Raw genomic sequence first — 20,759 nt, 5'->3', positions numbered from 1 at the left:
CTTTTTGGGTAAACCTAATAATTCTAGGGTTTATTATTGTTGTTATTGTTTTTTTAGACAAGTCTCTCTGTTGCCCAGGCTGGCTGTGACCTCCTAGTCATCTTGCCTCAGTCTCCCGAGTGCTGAGATAGCAGACATAGGCCACCATGTCTAGCTGCAAGTTCAATTTCGAAATATGACATTTATCTGTACTGTAGTCAGATAAAATTAGCAAAATCATCTCAGTGTCTTCATTTGTGATACTTATTCTAGGAAAAATGTGACTATTTTGGCAATCGATTCACATTAGCCTGAACTCATTGGTGAGTCCTTGGCAGTTCCCTTGTTTTATGCGTGCTCTTTGAAGGTTGGCTTCCACCCAGAAGCCTCTTCTCTTCCACATGGTCATGATCTCAGCCAGCCCCGTGGCTTCTTCCTCCACTACATTCTGAGGGCTCCTGGTTCCCTACCTGCCTCCCAGACCTTACCTGAATGGAGAACATCATCCAGCTGCCTTTCAGACAACTGTGCTTCAAGAATCTCACAACCATCACGCCCCGACATTAGCTCATCATCTTCATCTGCTCACCCATCAGCCCTCTCCCTGATCTCAGAGACCACTACTCACCCAGGCATCCAAACAGGAGCCAGCAGCCCATTGCCTTTGGTCTTTCCCACAGCATTTTGAGTCAGGTTTCTGTGACAGTGACCCGAAGATTTTGCTACTGCTTTTTTCTTTTTTTAAAACCTGTCCAGTACCTTTTCTTTTATGGATTCCAGGACCATCCCTGCTGGTGATAATGCTTCTGCCAAGAAGTCCTGAAAGTGTTCAGGTGTACAGCTGCCGCCAACATCTTAGGTCAAATCCGACCTTTTTAATCCCCTTCTGCTCCTGGACAACCAAGCATACAGTGAAACATGGCGGGCATAGGATCCTGCATGCCCCATAGAGAGCAATAAGGGGTAAACACAGGATCTCTGTCCAGTTGTGTCTTACAAATAGATTGCCGAAGAAAGGTATCCCGGTGACCTAATTCTTAGATAAGGAAGTGGAAAACGTTTGATAGAATCGAAACTGTCCATCTCGAAAGACTGTCTGGCCAGCAGAATGTGGTAGCATAGACCTGTCATCCTGGCACTAGGGAGGAGGAGGAGGTGGGAGATCAGGAGTTCAAAACTAGTCTCAGCCACATAATGAGTTCTAGGCCAGACTGGGCATCATGAGACCATGTCCAAAAAGGAACAGAAAGAAAAGGAAGGAAGGAAGGAAGGAAGGAAGGAAGGAAGGAAGGAAGGAGTCTGATCTTACGAAGGAAAACTAGAGCACGTTCATAATCTTTTTTAAAAAACAGAAAATCCCAAGTGTTAATTTCCTATAAAAGTGAGCATTTTGAGAGGACCTGGAGTTCAAGGCCATCCTAGGCTTCAAAAGAAGATAGTATGTAGTTTATTTTTAAATTATTTTAGATTTATTTTATTTTATGTGTGTGAGTGTTTTTCCTAAATTATGTCTGTGTGCAGTGTGCTTGCTTGGTGTTCACAGAGGCTAGAAAAGGGCATTAGGTCCCCTGAAACAGAGCCACCATGGGGTTGCTGGGTATCAAACCCAAGCTTTTTGTGAGATCAGTAACTGCTCTTGACCACAGAGCCATCTCTCTAGCCTCCCAGATGGAAATCTGAAACTCCGATGGTGTAATGGATACTTGCTGCTGGATGCACAACCTAGCCTGTTAATTTTAGGGTGGCTGATCCTTCTGAGACCTGTGTCCACAGGCCACCCGGACAAGCAGGGACCTGTTACATATACGGTTATATGTTTTATTCAGCTTTGAGCCCTCATCTTTTGTGGCTTTCAATATATTTTTAATTTTTTTTTATTTTGGAAATGAAAGTGTGTTAATTTCTGGGTTATAAAAGTAAAAGATGATAACTTAAAAAAATCAACAATGACTACAAAAGTATAAAGAATTTCTTTAAAAAAAAAAAACTATCCAGTTGTACATACCTTTAATCTCAGACTCTTGGAAGGTGGAGGCAGGAAAGTCAAGATTGTCCTTCCCTGCATGGGAAGTGTGAGGCTAGCTTGGGTTACATGAGATGCTGTCTCAACCCTTTTTACCCCTTCCCCCAAAGGAAAACAGTCCAACTAGGAAGGTGGTTTAAACTGGAAGTCCCAGCACTTGGTGGGGGTGCGGTTAATATTAGGAGAATCAAGAGTTCAAGGCCATCCCAGGAAAATCCTTTTTCCAAAAACCCAACGCAAAACATTTTTTCTAATAACATTAGTCAGAAACAAACATCATAAACACTGTAGTTATACTGTCTTCAATAATCTGTCTGAAGACCATATACATTCATACATATACATGCATACACACACATGCACACATGCATGCATACACACATTACGTGTAGTGTGGTGTGTGCACACATCTGTTTGAGTCCCTTTGTATGTGAGTGTGGAGGCTACCAGAGCATGCCAGAAGTCCTACTCTGTTACTCCGCTCTGTCCCCTTGAGGCAGGGCCTGTCATGGAACCTGGGGCTAAGGTCAGCAAGCTCCCGTGATCCCACTGTTTCTGTCCCACGTGGTGCTGGGACTACAGGCTTGCATACAATCATGCTAGCTTTTTATGTGGGTGCCAGGGATCTGAACCCAGGTCCTCATGCTTGCACAGATGTGCTCTTATCCGCTGAGTGCTCCCCCCAGCTCCTCTCTATGGATATATTTAAATACGTTTTATAAAAATAGGACTGAATTATCCCCAGTGTTGTTTTCTAATCAGCTTTTTCACTAACCTCTACATAGTACTGTGGTCATTGTGCCGTGGTCACCTCATCACTCTCTTTTGCATTTTAGCTTTTAGTTGTCATTTGTTTTGATGCTGAGGTTAGAGTCCAGGACTTTCGCAAGCATCTTACTGCTGAGTTCTACCCCCAGACCACAGGCTCTTTTGGTTTTGTTGTTGTTGTTTGTTTGTTTTTGAGACTGGGTCTCACTATATAGCTCTGGCTGCTCTGGAACTCCTTATGTAGATCAGGCTGGCCTTGAAACCCCCCTGGCTCTGCCTCCCAAGTGCTGGGATTAAATAATGCACTACTATGCCTTGCCCTCAGCCTCTTGAGACAGGGTCTAACTCTGTAGCCCAGGCTGACCTGGGTACCTAATACTCTTACTTAAACTTCCTAAGTGTTGCCTGCATCACTGGACCGGATGTGTATTTGAATGTTTACTTGATTGATCCATTCAGCAATAATTGGCCAAACAGTTACACGTTTATGAACATTTTACTACATTAAGGTTGCAGTTCTGTCACATTGAAATTAAGAAAGCCTGGGAGAATGTGTAAAGACTGTATGTCCTCCTGTGGACATGGTCTTCATGCCTGTGTGGTTGATGTCCCTTCTGTGTTTATTAGAGACCATGGTGAGCCCATTGATTCTCCCAGAGCACCTGGATACCTGCTACTTCCATTCCTGTTCCCCGACTGTCTGTTCCTTCTTCAGTGGCGTAGTGTCAGTGACCCTTTTCTTTTCCACCCTGAGCGACAGTTCTCTGCACTTGCAGGTTCCAGTGTTGCTAGATATACAGGGTATTGATCCCTTAGAGCATTTTGGGACCATTTGCCTCCAGGGACAGCTAGGCTTTTGCGTGCGTATCTGTGGTTCTTCCCCATTAATGTTTAATCACCTTGATCCCTAAAGAGATGCTCTCTAAATATGCACACCTGTCTTCTCTTATCCTCCACTCTCAGAATAGCCATGGCACAGCTTCTGCCAGAGGTTTGCTTTTAGAGGCTTCTGTGTATGCTGTTCTTGGGACCACTTTTCTTTTTCTTTCTGAGATAGGGTTTCTCTATGTAGCCCCGTCTGTTCTGGAACTTGCTTTGTAAACTAGGTTAGCCTTGGACTCAGAGATCCACCTGCTTCTTCCTCCCAAGTGCTGGGGTTAAAGGTGGTGTCATCACTGCCTGACTGGGAACCATTTTTCTTCTTTTTTTTTTTTTTTTTCCGAGACAGGGTTTCTCTGTGGTTTTGGAGCCTGTCCTGGAACTAGCTCTTGTAGACCAGGCTGGTCTCGAACTCACAGAGATCCGCCTGCCTCTGCCTCCCGAGTGCTGGGATTAAAGGCGTGCGCCACCGCCGCCCGGCTTCAGGACCGTTTTTCAATCAGCTTTTCTGTGTCAGCTCTCTCCCCGCCTACCACCTTGCGAGTCCAGAGAGTTGGGTCACATCCGGTTCCGTTTGTTGCTGGGACCTATGACTAATTTTTGAGTTTTCTTTTCTCTACTTCTCTGGGAGGGATTGGGGTGTCATTGACAGCCGCCCCTCCTCTACAGGCAGCAAGTCAAGCATATGTAACTGATTGTCCGGAATGCCTGCCGTGTGTCAGGCCCTCACTCCGGCTCTGAGGTTCTCATCTAGCGTCTGCATTAATTCTGAGTAGAGCTGGCTTTCTCTCTATTCTGCATTGGAAGAATCTGGGATTTAGGAACGTTGGTTTGCCCAAGATCCTATTATCTAGTAGGTAGCCAGAATTCAAACCGAAATCTTCTGAGGTTGAAACCCTTTCTGAAATCTCAAGTAGTGAAATTATTTCCCCTTCTTATCCCTACCCCACAAGGTTTTCAACCCACATGTCTCCCAGGCCTCCTGGCTGTTTTTCAGTCTGCCTTGAGTATTGTGTCAAGGCTGGGTATCTGGCCACTGATAACAGCAAATAGCCTTTCTGGAGCATCTGCGGCCTGGGGTGTCTGACTTCCTTCTGTGTGACATTGCCTTCCTGCGTCCCCTGGCTAGCACAAGCCCTTTCAAGCCCTTGCTCAAGAATCTCCTACTTCTGCGTGACCCTGCCCATCCCCCATCCCCCTGCATCCCCTGGCTAGCACAAAACCTTTCAAGCCCTTGCTAAAGTATCTCCTCCTTCTGCGTGACCCTGCCCTCCTGCATCCCCTGGCTAGCACAAGCCCTTTCAAGCCCTTGCTAAAGTTTCTGCCTCGCTTCTCCTGGCTCTCTGCTCTGACCCCTTAGCTGCCCGCAGAATCCTCTCCTTTAAAAGGTAGTGTTCCCAAGGGCACCCTAACCTGTTTACCTTTCTGCTTAGCACTTTGCATTGTTCCTACTGGGACCTAAAGAGGATGTGCACCAGGTCCCAGGTGCTGGCTCTGGCTGTGTTTCCCGGACCTTTTAGAATCTCAGATCTGTTTTGAAAGTCCCTTTGTCTTAGCACGTCCAGAAGTGAATGTCCTTCCTCTCCAGCTACCTTCTTCAGGGCTCTTCCACTATTGTTCCCTGTCCTGGTTACTTATGGGTGATAAGCCATAGAGAAATTATCTTAGTTTATTCTTTCATTTCTCTTATCTCAATTCATGCTCATTTCTTCCTAACATACTCCACCTTAGGAATATCTTCTTATCCTGTCCCCTTTATTCTCTCTGCCTTGTTCAGAACTTCCACTCTTCTTGAACTGGGTGAATGGTTCTTTGTTGCTGTTATTCCTCTTCTGCCTCCTCTCTTTCTGTCTTTTGTTTTCTCCTTATTCCCCTTTCCCATTTCCTCCTTCTACTTCCTCCTCCTCTTCTCTTTTTTAAACATAAAAATCACTTTCTTTTAATGAATCCACAAGTAAAAACATCATACGGTGAATTTAATGTAGGAATGGTTTCTTCTCCCTCTCTTTTTCCACTTTCATTTTACGTGAATGTGTGTTTTGCATGTATGGCTGGGTACTACATGCCTGTAGTACCCAAGGAGGCCAGAAGAGGGTGTTGGATCCTCCGAGTCTAGAGTCCAAGGATGACTGTGAGCCTCCATGTGTGGGTGCTGGAAATCAAATATAGGTCCTCTGTAAGAGCAGCCTGTGCTCTTAATGGCTGAACCATCTTCGTTGTTGCTGTTTTGTTTTTGAGACAGGGTCTCTCTGTGTAACCCTGGCTGTCCTAGAACTTGGTATGTAGACCACGCCGGCTTTGAACGCGCAGAGATCTGTCTGCACGGTTTCGAGAGCACTGTGACGAAAGGCATACACTACCATGGCTTCCTTCTCTTCTTTGACAGCAGCTTGTTTTGTAGTCCAGGCTGGGCTCCAGTTTGTCACCCTCTTGCCAGCCTCCCTACTGCTGGGAGTACAGATCCACACCACCAGGACTAGATTGTCGTCCATGTCATTGTTGCCGTTGTCATCATCGTCGTCATCACTATGGGTTCTAACCCAGTACCTCGGCTTTATTAGGTCAATGCTCTACCGTTGAGCTACACCTCCAGCCCTCGTTATCTTCTTAACAACCAAAAAATTGATTGTTACTCTCCCCATTAAAAACAACTCTGTAGTTCTATTCTTCTGTGTGGGATAAAGACTACTTTTCCTGGCATGGCAGAGCACACTTCATAAACAGTGTTCATCTCCATGCCTCTGGTCTCGCCTCTGCGCTCGTGCTTGACCCAGAAGCCACCGTGCTCCTGGAAATGGCTCCTCTATTCGCATCTCTCCTATCTTGCTCTAACCAGCAAACTTTATTCTTCAGAGGTGCTCTGGGGCTGTCTGGGGATACAGCTCAGTTGGTAGAGCACTTGCTTGGCTTATGCAGGGTCCTGGTTTCAATGCCTGGTACTTCCCTGCCACCCTTCCAAAGATGCTGCAACCCTAGGTAGATATGGCTGGATTGCCCGCTGTGCCCACCTCCATCCACTAGTTCAAAACTTCTGGTCTCTGGACATGTGCTCGTCTTCCTTTCCCCAGTGGGAGTCTGTGAGGACAGTGATGTGTTCAGCACCGTGCCTTGTGCACAGTAGCTGATGGGCTCTTGCCACCTTGCTTTCTCCAGACTGCCTTTGGTGCTTGAGACCTTCCAGATGCCCATGACTTTCTTTTGCCCTCAGCCACTTTCTTACTCCTGTGTCTGGGCTTTGCCCGTGTTACTCATGGTGACAGAGCTGTCGGTCTCCTCCGAACCAAAGCATCTGTGGTCTCTTCATTCCCTTACCACTACTACCCTGGAGTGCTCGCAGCTGTTTCGGGACGGGGATGGAAGAAGAGCCCACTCTTCTGTTGTCCCCGCTGCCTGGAGCATCTTCTCATCAAACTGGGTTGGCATTTCCCAAAGTGACCTTGAGCCACTTGCATCAGAGTAACCCCTGCTTGTTTGAAATGTCCCGATTTTACAGTTAGTCACTGGGCCTGGGGACACTTTCCCTGTGATCAAGTCCGCAAGCAATTCCCACATGCTCTTTAGTTGGGAATTGTCCCAGACTAGCATACCCAGCGGAAAAAACACAGGTTCCCTGACTGCTCCATCATGGACAACTTGAGTAAAAATGGGGTTTGCTGCAAAACAAATGCCTCCTCTTGGGGAGTCTCAGGACAGTCAGCTTATCACCAGATTACTGCAGCGACCCCCAGGGTCCCCTAGAGAGGCCTTTCTGCTCCTGTTGTACAAGACAGTTTCTCTGGCAGTTCCTCAGTGTGGGCTTCCTACTCCAGTGCTTCCTTTCCCGTTTTTTGTAAGGCAGGTGCTCCCCTGTGATGACATTTGGTGGGTGCTCAGTCTCGTGTGTTGCTGCTCTGCTTTGTCCCATGCTCTGCCTGTGACCACTTCTGCTGCTGTGTCTCTGACAGCGGTCTCCTCCCTGTCGCCCTGCAGGGGGCGTCCTCTACACTGCCACTGTGAAAAACTTCCTGGGCACAGAACCGATCATCTCCCGAGCCGTGGGCCGTGCTGAGGACTGGATTCGAACAGAGACCTTGTCATCCTGGCTTAATGGTGGGGAGAGGGACAGGGCCACCTGCGGCACAGGTTGGGTGGGGGGAGGCTGGGTAGTCCCAGGCTCTGTCTGTGAAGATCTGAGGTCGTTGCTTTCTTCAGCCCCAGCCTTTGTTGCTGCTATGGTCCTGAGTCCGGCTGAGTGGGGGGATGAAGATGGAGATGATGAGATCTTCTTCTTCTTCACGGAGACCTCCCGAGTGCTGAACTCATACGAGCGCATCAAGGTCCCGCGGGTGGCCCGAGTGTGTGCGGTGAGCTCTCTGTCCTGGCTGTGTGTCATCTGCTGGCGTTTGTCCTTCTGTCTTCTCCTTTCTGGGTCTGCTTTGCCTGTCTCCTCTGCTCTGTTCCCTACCTAGGCTTCTTTCATCGGAGCTTGAGGAATGTGAGGGAGAGGGCTCCGTCTCTACCCTCACACTTATCCTTGTGACACACAGTCTATACAGGAGGTTGGTTTACATTAGAAGTTCAAGGCAGGAGCTAATGATGGTCCTGGGTTCAAGTCCTGCCGCACCACTTCCTGCCTCTGTGATCTAGTTTATTCTTTAGCATCTTTGAAACACATATGTAGAATTTATGTAATAACTGATGTCAGCCTGTAAGTGTTTGAGGAGTACGTGAGATCACGGTTCTTTGTCAGTACTCATCTGGCATTGTCTCTGTCGTTGTTATCACAATCCTGTCTGCCTCTGCATCTCATTACCCCCGGCTTCTCAGGCTATATGTCTGTTCTTCCTTCTCTGTATGTCTGTCTTCTCATCTGTCCATGTGTGCTGTGAAGTCAGGGAGGAAACTAGAAGGTTGACCTACACATGTTTTGCCTAATATTGCTCTTCTGAAGAGTGTTCCTCATGTTCTTGTCACCCCAGGGGGACCTAGGGGGCCGGAAGACTCTTCAACAGAGATGGACAACATTTCTGAAGGCCGACCTGCTGTGTCCAGGGCCTGAGCATGGCCAGGCCTCCGGGGTCCTGCAGGATATGACAGAGCTCCGACCTCAGCCTGGAGCAGGGACTCCCGTCTTCTATGGCATCTTTTCCTCTCAGTGGTGAGGGGGATCCTGGTGTGGGTGAGAGTGACGGGACTGGAGGTCTGCGGAGTTGGTGTGGTCACTGCCGGCGGACTCTCTTTCCCTCAGCTGCATGGCTCCCGTGTGTTTCTCGGGGATGACCTCATTTGATAAGGCATGAGTTGCTGTCACCTAGCCCTCTCCAGATACCTGGCTCCAATCTGTGACTCCTCCAGGGAAGGAGCTGCAATCTCTGCTGTGTGTGCCTTCCGACCCCAAGATATTCGGGCAGTGTTGAATGGTCCCTTTAGAGAGTTAAAGCATGACTGCAACAGAGGACTGCCTGTCATGGACAACGAGGTGCCCCAGCCCAGACCTGGAGAGGTGAGAGGGCGGGGCAGGTCTTCATCTCAGGCCTGATTTTTGCCATCACAAAGGACAAGCGTCGTGCTAAACACCCCTGACACTCCCTGTTCCCTGAGACACACTGTCACCCAGACCTGTCTCTTTTAGTGTATCACCAACAACATGAAACTCCAACAGTTTGGGTCCTCACTCTCCCTGCCTGACCGAGTGCTCACCTTCATCAGAGACCACCCGCTCATGGACAGGCCCGTGTTCCCAGCTGATGGCCGCCCCCTGCTGGTCACTACAGATACAGCCTATCTCAGAGTTGTGGCCCACAGGGTGACCAGCCTCTCAGGGAAAGAATATGATGTGCTCTACCTGGGGACAGGTATATCTAAACATCAAACACGTTCTCTGCATAATGCATACTGTCACGACAGGAAGTCCCCTGTGATGCACGGGCATCAGCCGCAGGCACAGTGCCAACCGTGCCGTTTTCTTGCCCTTTGCCTGCCTTCTAGAGGATGGACACATGCACCGGGCTGTGCGCATCGGAGCTCAGCTCAGTGTCCTGGAGGATCTGGCTTTGTTTCCGGAGCCACAGCCAGTTGAGAGCATGAAACTGTACCATGTGAGTCGCGAATCGGAGGAGCCTGGGGGAGAACGGAGTCTGTGGCCGGTTCATGGTCCGGCCTGGAAGATGTAGCGCGTTTTCTCTCCTGGCTCCATTTCTGTAGGGTTGGCTCCTGGTGGGCTCCCCTACCGAGGTAACACAAGTGAACACCAGCAACTGTGGCCGTCTCCAGAGCTGCTCCGAGTGTATCCTGGCCCAGGACCCTGTGTGTGCCTGGAGCTTCCGGCTTGATGCTTGTGTGGCCCATGCAGGGGAGCACCGCGGGTGAGTGGGGCTGCTTTGCTTTGGTCTCGTGCCTGCCCTCCGTGGCTCCACCCCTCCCATATGCCAGTCTCATCTGCTAATGCCACCCTGTGTATGTGTGCCTACTTCTTGTTTAGTGTCTGCATCACTTGCTCGTCCATCTGCCAGCCCATATTAGCTCATCCATCTATCTGTCCGTCTGTCTGTCTGTCTGTCTGTCTGGTGCTGCCTAATTAATGCTAGGCCTGCCCTGACAGTGGGACTGAGTCCATGTCAGCTGGTAACGACATCTTCGGTTTTCAGCCTGCTAGCTGCTCTCACAGAGCCCGCCCTTGCCCTTCCTCACCTAGCTGGAGTTTCTCCCTCTTGCCTTCTTTGGTCTCCTCTCACCCTACCGATTGCTGTCTCCTCCTCCAGCCGCTGAACACCGATATTCCTCAGGGTTTAGTCCTAGATTCTTCTTTTACACTCTGCTGATGTGATTTCATTCCTGTGATTGTCACAGACATGTCTGAAGCAGAGCTGCAGTGTAGCAGGCTCACCAATCAGCTTCCACATCATGACACGGATCCTTCTTATCAGTTATGAGTGCTCGGCCTCAGCTTATGCTTGCCCCTCCGGCTCCTATAACTTAACCCATTTCTCTTCATCTATGTTTTGCCTCAGGGTTTCTTTTTCCTTTCTGAATGTCCTACTTCTCCTGCTTCCCTTGTCTGTCTGTCTGTCTGGTGGCCACCTGACTTCTGGCTCCAGACATGTCCCTCTCTTTCTCCCCTTTTCTCTCCTCCTCCTTCTTTCTTGAGCCCAGATTTCTCCTCCTAATTATTTCCACCACTTAACCCTCTCCTGCCTAGCCATCGGCTGTTCAGCATTTTAGTAGACCAACCAGGTGCCTTAGGCAGGCAAGGTGAATCAAGTGAAACACATCCTTACATCGCTAAACAAATGCAGCACAAACAGATGAAACACATCTTTACACAGTTAAAGCATCCACAGCATAAACAAATATGCTACATCTCCACACAGTTAAAATAACATCCCACAGCCCTGCAGAACTCCCCTGCAAACCCATACTTTGTACTCCCCCACAGTGCTTCATAAGCAGCTCAGACACAGCCATTCTTAAGCAAGCACTCTGGTTTCCCTCACATGCACATCTCAGTAGGAGGACTGCCATCCCGTCAGGTGCTCGTAGCAAATGCTGTGCACATTGGGCTGCGACTGATATCGACTCTGATTCCAGGGTGTATCATGGCTCTGCTGGCTTCCTCCACCTCCACTGCCACCAAGCTCGTGTCACTTCTTTGTGTGTCCATAGGATGCACTGTGATGGAAATGTGTACACGCGCGTTTGTGTATGATGTGTGTGATATGTATTTGTATATGGCATATGTATGTGTGTGTATATATATATGAGTACCAGCAAGTTTATGTTATTTCCATAACATGTGTGTGGGGGTCACAGGACAACCTCGAGTACTGGTCTTTACCTCCCAGTCTGTCTCCTCTTCCTCCTCCTCAGTCAGCAGGGGTGAACTGGGATCCCTGGGATGATAGAGACCTTACTGCTGTGGCCAACTTTTATGTGGGCTCTGGGGACCAAACTCATTCCATCAGGTTTGGGCAGAGGGCACTTTATCCATTGAGCCGTCCCCCACCTGGTCACTTCTCTGTGGGCTGCTCTTCCACCTCCTCATTGACCTTCTCTTGCTCATTTTGGCTCTCCCACCCGTTTGCCTCTCAGCAGTGACCTTCAAATATGCCACATGAAAGTAAATCCTGACATCTCACTCACCCTGAGTATTTCAGGTCAGCAGTGACCTTCAAATATACCATATGAAAATAAATCCTGACATCCCACTCACCCTGAGTATTTCAGGCTGGCTTTCTATCTCATAAAGACGATCCTGAAAATATTTCATCTTTGGGGATTTTAAGCATATTCAACAGTAGAGAGGCTGCAATGATGAATTTCCGTGTGCCTACCCCTCCCACCATTGTTGCCTGGCCAATCCTGTGTTTTTAATAACTTCACTCTCAGTTGTTTTGAAGCAAATCTTAGATACCATATTACTTTTTCCATGAAACTTTGAGTATCTCTGACATCCAAGGGCACTTTCAAAGGGGGCTGATAGGTGTTGGAGGGATGGCTCAACAGTTAAGAGCATGGCTGTTCTAGAAGACTCTGGTTCAGTTCTCAGCACCTACATGATGGCCCACAGTTCCGGGGCTTCTGTGCCCTCTTCTGGCCTATCAGGGCATAGCACACATGTAGGGCATTTTGAGGGGAAAAAAGCCATAGACGCTGCCTGAAGACTCCTGAGATTGTCCTCTGACCTCCCTGTGTAGTACACATGTATATGTTCATTTGTGTGCACACACAAACACATGCATATACACATACAAAATAAATAGCCATGTTACCTAATGATACATAATACTACTCTAGCCATACCCAATCATTAATTTCTTAGTGTTACCAAATATGCCAATATTTCAATGTTCTCATTTGCATATACTTAAAACAGCCTGTATAAGTCAAGATTCAAATAGTACCATCAATCCTCATAGACTTATAGGTTGCATAAGTGTCTTTCAATTTGAAAAAAAAAATTGAGTACTACAGTCCACTGTATATAATCAGGCTAGAACTCATTCTATGTAACCTGAACTGGCCTCAAATTCATAGTGATCTCTCCTGCTGCATCCTCTCACACACCGAGATGATAGGCATCATGATTCATACCTGATTCAAACCTAGGGTCTGCACATGCTAGGCAGGCATACTCCCCGAGCTAAATTCTCAGCTGTTAATTTTTAATATCAATTCCTTCAATGGAATAAATTTTTTTTTTGGCCTGCTGTTTGCAGAATACTTTTTCAAAGTAACCCTGAGAATTTCTGTTCTGAAGCCCTGCCGTGCACCACCAGCCTGGCCCTACGCCCAGTCTTTTACCTGGGGTTTAAGCTTAAGTCCTCATTGCACAACCAGTGCCCCCACTGGCTGAGTCACCTCCCTGGGCCACTCAGGTTTAAATATAGAGATTTTGTAGTTAGGACAGCCAGTCTTGCTTCTTAGGACACTTCTCTTCCTCTTCGGGCAGACCCACCAAGCATCTTTCCAACAGATTGTTTGCAGGAATATGTATAGAACTGGACAGGGCAAACACCTCAAGGAATGTAAGGGGAATTAAGGAAAGATTTGGTGGCGGGGAGAATGCTGACTGACTCCAGGGGTGACTTATAAGATGGGGGGCTGTAAGTAAGGAGTACCATGGTACCACGAGGCTCTGAGGAGAATGCAGGCGCGTGTGAACTCCAGAATTACCATATGTTCTCTTCTTTGTAGGATGGTCCAAGACATAGAGTCAGCGGATGTCTCGTCTTTGTGTCCAAAAGAGCCTGGAGGTTTGTATGGCTCACGGAAATGTGGGTGGGATACACAGAAAGGGGCAAGGAAATTGTTCACTTTTGACTTAATCAAAAAGCTTGGACCCATGAAGGCATGACATTCGGGGATCCAGGGCCGTCCCCTCTTTGGGAAATCCTTTTTGGCAAAGTCCCTACAACTCCATCTCGTATCTGACATCTTTCCGTATGCCCCCCTCATCCTAGTAACCTCATGTCTTTTGTGCCTGTGCCTTCTCTCTGCAGAACACCCAGTAGTGTTTGAAGTTCCAGTGGCTACCAAGGGCCACGTGGTCCTGCCATGTTCCCCCAGCTCTGCCTGGGCATCATGTGTCTGGCACCAGCCTAGTGGAGTAACTGCACTCACCCCCCGAAGGGATGGGCTAGAGGTGGTGGTGACCCCAGGGGCCATGGGTGCTTATGCCTGTGAGTGTCAGGAGGGTGGAGCGGCCCGTGTGGTAGCTGCTTACAGCTTGGTGTGGGGCAGCCAGCAGGGGCCCTCAAACCGGGCCCACACAGTGGTAGGGGCTGGACTAGTTGGCTTTCTCCTGGGGGTTCTTGTGGCATCCCTCACTCTCCTCCTGATTGGTCGCCGTCAGCAGCGTCGGCGTCAGAGGGAACTTCTGGCTAGAGACAAAGTGGGCTTAGACCTGGGGGCCCCGGCTTCCGGAACCACAAGCTATAGCCAAGACCCTCCCTCCCCTTCTCCTGAAGATGAGCGGCTGCCCCTGGCTCTGGCCAAGAGGGGCAGTGGTTTTGGTGGCTTCCCTCCACCCTTCCTGCTCGATTCTTGCTCTAGCCCCGCCCACATCCGGCTCACCGGGGCTCCTCTAGCCACCTGTGATGAGACATCCATCTAAAGCCAGGAAAATGACAGCTAGCCCATGAGCAGTCACCAGAACTAGAGCTACCAAGACCAGGGTTACTGGACCTGGGAGAGGATCATGGCTTCTCTGTTGTCTTGGAGTCTGTGTGATCACCTGGACATCAGTGTCTGTCCTCTAGACTCAGACGAACTGAGAGCCAGACCTTGCCAGAGTCCTATGAGAGACCGATCCCTGTGACCCTTCTGCCATGGCCTCCTATCTTGGGCCCATCAGTTGGGGATGGAGCAAGGATCTATCTCAGACTTGCTTTCTGGTGGTCCCCAGACAGAAGGAAGCACCACAGAGGTAGCTGGGGCTGGTGTGAACTGTGTCCTTGTGGTGGCTGTATGATTTGCCAGATTGCTGACTCTGGGGAGTGCATGATCCCTTGACCGCCTTGAGGTCTCTCCCATCTCAGTTTCCCGTTGTTCCTGGAAGAGTGTTTGTCTGTACACTGGTGTGCCTAGAAGACCTGTCCATGTGTGCATGAATGGCAGGGCCAGTGCCTAGGTGCTTTTGGGGGGTGAGAGGGGAAGGTTGGAATGGGGGACACTGCCCATACAATTTTACCCTCTGTAGCCAGTGAGGGAAACCACACCCCCAATCACCCCACAGAGCTTCTTTAACTTCGAGCAAAGTTCCCAAAGTGACCTTGTGGGTGGGAAGGGCAGCAGGACACATGGCCCCCATCCCTCTCCTTGTCTTGACCCTCTGGCTGCCACCACTGCCATCCACTGCTGCATTTCCCCGGCTAGAGTGGAGGCTGAGCCCTCTTTCCCTGGCTCCCGTTTCAAATTAACCTCACGACATTCTAAGGATTGGAGGATGACGAAGGAAATGTGTGTCGGGATACACGCAGGTTAAAGGTAGATTTGGCGGTGGCTTTCACCCTTGCCCTAAGAGAGGAGTCCCCCGGCTGGGGCCCACGGACTCCCAGAAATGGTATGCAAAGTGTTTGTCCATGTGTGTCTGTTTTTTTTTTTTTTTTTTTTTTTGGAGTATAATGGCTTTCGTCAGAGCTTAAGGCCTTAATGGGGTTAAAAGACGAGTGCCCATAGTCGCCACATGGGCTGTGTGCTGGAGGTGCTGCTCCGTGGCAGCTCCTCCCTGCCCTGCTGCCTGTGGCCAGTCCCTGGACACGCTGCTGCTGGAGATCCGACACCTCTCCGGTCATCAGAAGCTAGGCTCTGCACGGCTTGAAGACACCGTCACCTTGTTTCTTGCTTCATACTCCAGTGTGCTCTGCTTCTGCTCAGTCCTGGTCTTGGCCTGTGAACGTGCCTCATCCATCCCTGGTAAGGGACCTCAGACTCCAGTGGTGACGCAGTCCTTTCCAGATGACATTTTATGCTCCACCTTCCTTGACAGCAGCCTGTGAACTACTCAAGAGTCCCCTGGGTTTGGAGTTAGCAGTGGGTTTGTGTGGGATCTGTGGCACGTACTCTAACATAGGGATTGGTTTATTCATCTGTAAAGTGGGGATATGCCTACCTCAGGGATGCTGCAAGGAGCAAATGAGGAAATGTGTCAACAATAAAGCATTACCTATAGCAGTAGATGCTGTTATTGTAACTTGCTTTATTATACCGTCATAGCTTAACCACTTGACAGCCATGACAGGTGCAGTCACTGTGAGCCCCACGCAGTGGGAACTGGGCCATCTTTTCACAGATGTCTGGTCTTGGTCCATCTCTGGATGGGTCTTAGCCACTCATGGCTAGGCTTTATTAAAATCGCGATTTATTTATTTTTAAATGATGTGTATATGTGTATGTCAATGTATACATGTGTGAATGCGGTACCTCCAGAGGCCAGAAGAGGGCATTGGATCCCTGCAGCTAAAGTTATAGGCAGTTGTGAGGTGGTTGATGTGGGTGCTAGGAACTGAACTCCTGCCTTCTGAAAGAACAGCAAGTGCTTTAGTTGCTCAGCCAAATTTCTAGCCCTCTAATCTTAAACATTTTGACCAGTGTTTATAGCCAAAGTTTCCTTCTGCTAGACCAGGGGCCAGACATCATCGTTGCTTCTCTGTGGAAGGGGCAAATGTTGTAGGAGGCCACTTGTATGTTCCTGGCTACCCAGACCATGAAATAATCACACAGAAACTATATTATTTGCAATACTGTTTGGCCAGTAGCTTAAGCATATTGCTAGCTAGATCTTATATCTTTGGTTAACCCATTTCTATTAATCTGTGTATTGTGGCTTACCAACAAGGTTCCATCCAGTGTCTGTCTCTGGTGGGGCTACATGGCTTCTCATAACTCTGTCTTTTTTCTCCCAGCATTCCCTTTAGTTTTCCCTGCCTAGCTCTACTGTGCCCTATCACAGGCCAAATGAGCTTCTTTATTCATTAACCAATAAAAGCAACACATATACAGAATGACCTCCCACACCAAGCAAATGTACTATTTTCCCTCAGAATGATGGAGATTGGGCACACACAAGAAATCCTGTTGCCTGAATTTTATGTCCCGCCTGGTCCTACAGCCATCAAGTCCCAAAGAACCACACAGAGGTCTACATTAGTTATAAACTGATTGGCTCATTAGCTCAGGCTTCTTATTTACTAATCCTTATAACTTACATTAGCTCATAATTCTTGTCTGAGTTAGCCACGTGGCTCGGTACCTTTTTAGGAGAAGCCCTCACATATTGCATCCTCTGTGGCTGGGTCACGACTGCAGAATGCGCTTTCCTCTTCCCAGAATTCTCATTGCTCTGCCTCTACTTCCTGCCTGGTCACCCCACCTATTCTTCCTGCCAATTGGCTACTGGCCAATCAGCATTTATTTAAAATATAAGTGACAGGGTACAGACCATTGTCCCACAGCAAAATCCATCTAAGGAAGAGATGCTGAAGTAATCTTGCTACATAGCTCAGGCTGGCCTTGACCTCAATATATACCCCTACTGGCCCAGAACTTGTGATTCTCCTGCTTCAGTTCCCCAAAGTCTTGGGACTACAAGTATATACACTGGCATACCTGGCTTTAAGAAGGTCTAGGTTAAGTAAAATGAGAAATTCATGGCTCACTTAGTAGAGAAGACAGGGATAAGATACTCTCAGTACAGCAGAAAAGACTTTGGGAATCAAGGTGCTAACCTCTGGAATCAGAATTCAGCATTAGAGGGGGGGTCTCTCTGTCCTACTGTCTGCCACCTCTGCTTGTTCTGCCGGATTTCTTTCTGTCCAGCTGTAAATGGTTCACTTATAGAGGTAGACCAGATGGCTGCTGCTCAGATGACTCAATGGTTAAAGGCACTTGCTGCCATATTTGATCTCCAGGACCCACATGGGAGGAGAGAACTGACTCAAGTTGTCCTCTGACTTCTACATGCATGGTTGGCATACATGTGCATGTGCACACATGCATACATATACAAAATAAATTTTTTTCTTTTCTTTCTTAATTTTTTTTTCAAGACAGGGTTTCTTGGTGTAGCTTTGGGACCTGTCCTGGAACTAGCTCTTGTAGACCAGGCTGACCTCGAACTCACAGAGATCTGCCTGTCTCTGCCTCCCCATTGCTGGAATTAAAGGTGTGCACCACCACTGCCCAACCAAAATAAACGTTTTTTTTTTAAAGGAAAGAAAAAATAAAGATGGCTGCTTTCATATTCTTTCAGTTACAGATCTCAGTTGTCAAAGCTACTTCTTCCACTCCAAACCAAAAATCACAAGGAAGGCTCTGCTTATATCACATGATTACACTGAACCAATGATTGTGTTCAAGGAAATGGGATGCTGTGATTGGCAAAGCCTAAGTCACATGCATGTCCAAGGAGGGAAAAATTAAATTTTCAGAATGTGCGTAAGGATAACAAAAAAGGTTGTATTTTACTAAAGTCATTTTAGATGTAGACAGTGATCTTTCAAAAATTAAATCTGAATATATTCCTTCCAGATGAAAACTTTTTATGGTTTCTTATGACACTTAGGAGAAATTCCAAACCCATTCTTCTAAATTAGAGTCCTACAGGTTAGGATACTTATTCACTTACCCATGCTTTTTTCCCCTTCCCTCCCATGCAAAGAAACCACCATACTAGCCTGTAATATTCAGGGTTCTCTAGAGTCACAGAACTTGTGGGATGAATCTCTATATACAAGGAATTTATTTACTAGCCTGTATTAGTCAGGGTTCTCTAGGGTCCCAGAACTTACGGGATGAATCTCTCTATATAAAAGGAATTTACCAGGGTGACTTACAGACTGCAGTACAACTGACCCAACCCTGACCAGCTGTGAATGGAACGTCCAAGGGTCCGGTAGTTGTTCAGTCTCATGGGGCTCAGTGTCTCAGCTGGCCTTCTGTATGTGCTGGAAGAAGTCGGCTTCCATGCCAGTGGAATGGATGTGCTAGCAAGGAAAGGCCCAGCAGACAGCAAAACCGTCCTTCTTCCAGGTCCTTATAGAGGCTTCCAGCAGAAGGTGTGGCCCAGATTAAAAGTCTGTCTCCCATCTGAAGATCTGGATCAGAGGCATGCCTTTCTACTTCAAAGGTCCAGACTAAAAGAGGATTCACCTCCTTCTAACAAAGCATAAAATCTCTCACAGGTGTGCCCTCCATTTCTGGATTGTAGTTCATTCCAGACATAGTCGAGTGGACAACCAAGACCAACCATCACATACCATTTATCGCATCTGTGGACACATTAAGCTTTTCCTTCCTTATGGCATTTAAACTCATTATTCTTGGCAAGCCTGGCCTTTTCTAGCTATATAGCCTTCCTCATAATATCACTTCTAGAGTGAGGCCCACCCTGACCACTCAGTGTAGATGCGGTGTGCTTGTCTGTTGCGGGGACAAAAAGCCCTGACCAAAAGCAACTTATGGGAGAAAGGATTTATTGGGAATACAGTCTATTGTGGTGAGGAAAGCATGGCAGCAAGAGCATACGGAGGGCCTGGGAGTCAGAAAGCAGAGAGACATTTCATCCCCACAAAGGAAACACGGGCACATGGGAAGTGGGGCTAGGTGATAAAGCCGTAATCACTTGGTCCCCAGTGATTAACTTCCTCCAACAAGGCTCCACCTCCAAAGGTTCTATGGCCTTTGCAAACAGCGCCACCAGCTGGGGACCAAGTATTCAGACACATGAACCTGTGAGGGACATTTCACATTCAATCCACAAGACTGCCTCCACGTCCTTCTCGGTCTAGCATTTATAATTAACACGCATTTCCCTTTTTCACTGGTTTATTCTGTTTGAGTTATTTTTCTCCTTACCAAACTATATTTTGTATCAACCTGAACCATAGCTCTTTAGCATAGTCCCAACTACTACCTAAGGAGTACCTTACAGAGACCTCAAAAAATATTTATTGAATGAGTCAATAAAGCATTGATGACCTGGCTCACTGGATAATGGAGAGAACGAGTGAGCACTCCTGCGGAGCCCCCATAGTGCCAGCTGCCTTGGTTCTGCATGACTGAGTCATGGGCCCTGGAGCTTTCGGTTGCTGTGATAAAATACCACATGCAAAAGCAATGAGAGAGAGAGAGAGAGAGAGAGAGAGAGAGAGAGAGAGAGAGATTTTGTCTTATGGTTCCAGAGGGATAAAAGTCCATCATGGCGAGAAAGCATGGCAGCAGGTGGCAGGTATGGTCCCTGGAGCAGGAAGCTGGGAATTCATATCCTCATCATCCACAGGCACAAAGTTGGGAGAGTGAACTGCAAGTAGCGTGAGGTTGTACGATCTTAAAGCCCAACCCCTAGGACACACTTCCTATAGCAACTCCTGGGACACACTTCCTATAGCAACCCCTGGGACACACTTTCTATAGCAACCCCTGGGACACACTTCCTATAGCAACCCCTGGGACACACTTCCTATAGCAACCCCTGGGACACACTTTCTATAGCAACCCCTGGGACACACTTCCTATAGCAACCCCAGTGACACACTTCCTATAGCAACCCCTGGGACACACTTCCTTTAGCAACCCCTGGGACACACTTCCTATAGCAACCCCTGGGACACACTTCCTATAGCAACCCCTGGGACACACTTCCTATAGCAACCCCAGTGACAGACTTCCTATAGCAACCCCAGTGACACACTTCCTATAGCAACCCCAGTGACACACTTCCTATAGCAACTGTGGCGGACTTCTCAACCGGTGAGAAAGAACAACCACTACACCAGGATTCTACTCAGATCACGCTTTACTGGAGTGCCCTTGATTGAGAGAGAGCATGAAGCGAAGGGGGCAGGAAACGAGGGGCAGGAGATGAGGGGCAGGAAACGAGAGAGAGGCAGGAAGCGAGAGAGGCAGGGAGCGCTAAGGCAGCTGCTTATATATGGAAATGGCACATGGGTCGCCCTGTGATTGGCTGCCACCATCAGCTGACACCAGACTGCGTCAGGATAGGCCCAAGGACTCTAAACCACTGCGCATGCGGGAAGCGGGGGACACGCAGCTTCCAAAGGCTTAGCCAAATATGGAGTTGTTTATTTCCAACAAGACAGGATGTCGGCGCCATCTTGTAATGGCGATCCTGTCC

At 48.2% G+C, this 20,759-nt stretch overlaps 1 protein-coding gene across 5 annotated transcripts in view; it reads left to right on the top strand.

Moving 5' to 3' along the window:
* The window catches only part of Sema4f (ssemaphorin 4F), a 29,218-nt gene extending 13,309 nt beyond the window's left edge, over nt 1-15,909 (top strand). For all 5 annotated transcript variants that reach the window (XM_041678655.1, XM_041678643.1, XM_041678635.1 and 2 more), the window contains 9 exons: nt 7,619-7,738; nt 7,841-7,992; nt 8,608-8,786; nt 8,984-9,131; nt 9,261-9,483; nt 9,617-9,726; nt 9,833-9,993; nt 13,322-13,380; nt 13,627-15,909. In XM_041678655.1, coding sequence (XP_041534589.1) covers nt 7,619-7,738; nt 7,841-7,992; nt 8,608-8,786; nt 8,984-9,131; nt 9,261-9,483; nt 9,617-9,726; nt 9,833-9,993; nt 13,322-13,380; nt 13,627-14,240 — 1,766 coding nt within the window. In that variant the 3' untranslated portion in view covers nt 14,241-15,909. The remainder of the gene's footprint in view (nt 1-7,618; nt 7,739-7,840; nt 7,993-8,607; nt 8,787-8,983; nt 9,132-9,260; nt 9,484-9,616; nt 9,727-9,832; nt 9,994-13,321; nt 13,381-13,626) is intronic.
* The last annotated feature ends 4,850 nt before the right edge of the window (nt 15,910-20,759 follow it).

This window comes from Microtus oregoni, unplaced genomic scaffold (assembly GCF_018167655.1).
Source record: "Microtus oregoni isolate MIOR12 unplaced genomic scaffold, Mior012 000002F_ref0000024, whole genome shotgun sequence".
In the NCBI taxonomy this organism is placed as follows: Eukaryota; Metazoa; Chordata; class Mammalia; order Rodentia; family Cricetidae; genus Microtus; species Microtus oregoni.
Note: the sequence above shows the minus strand (reverse complement) of the source record. Positions and strands in the feature narration are given on the sequence as shown.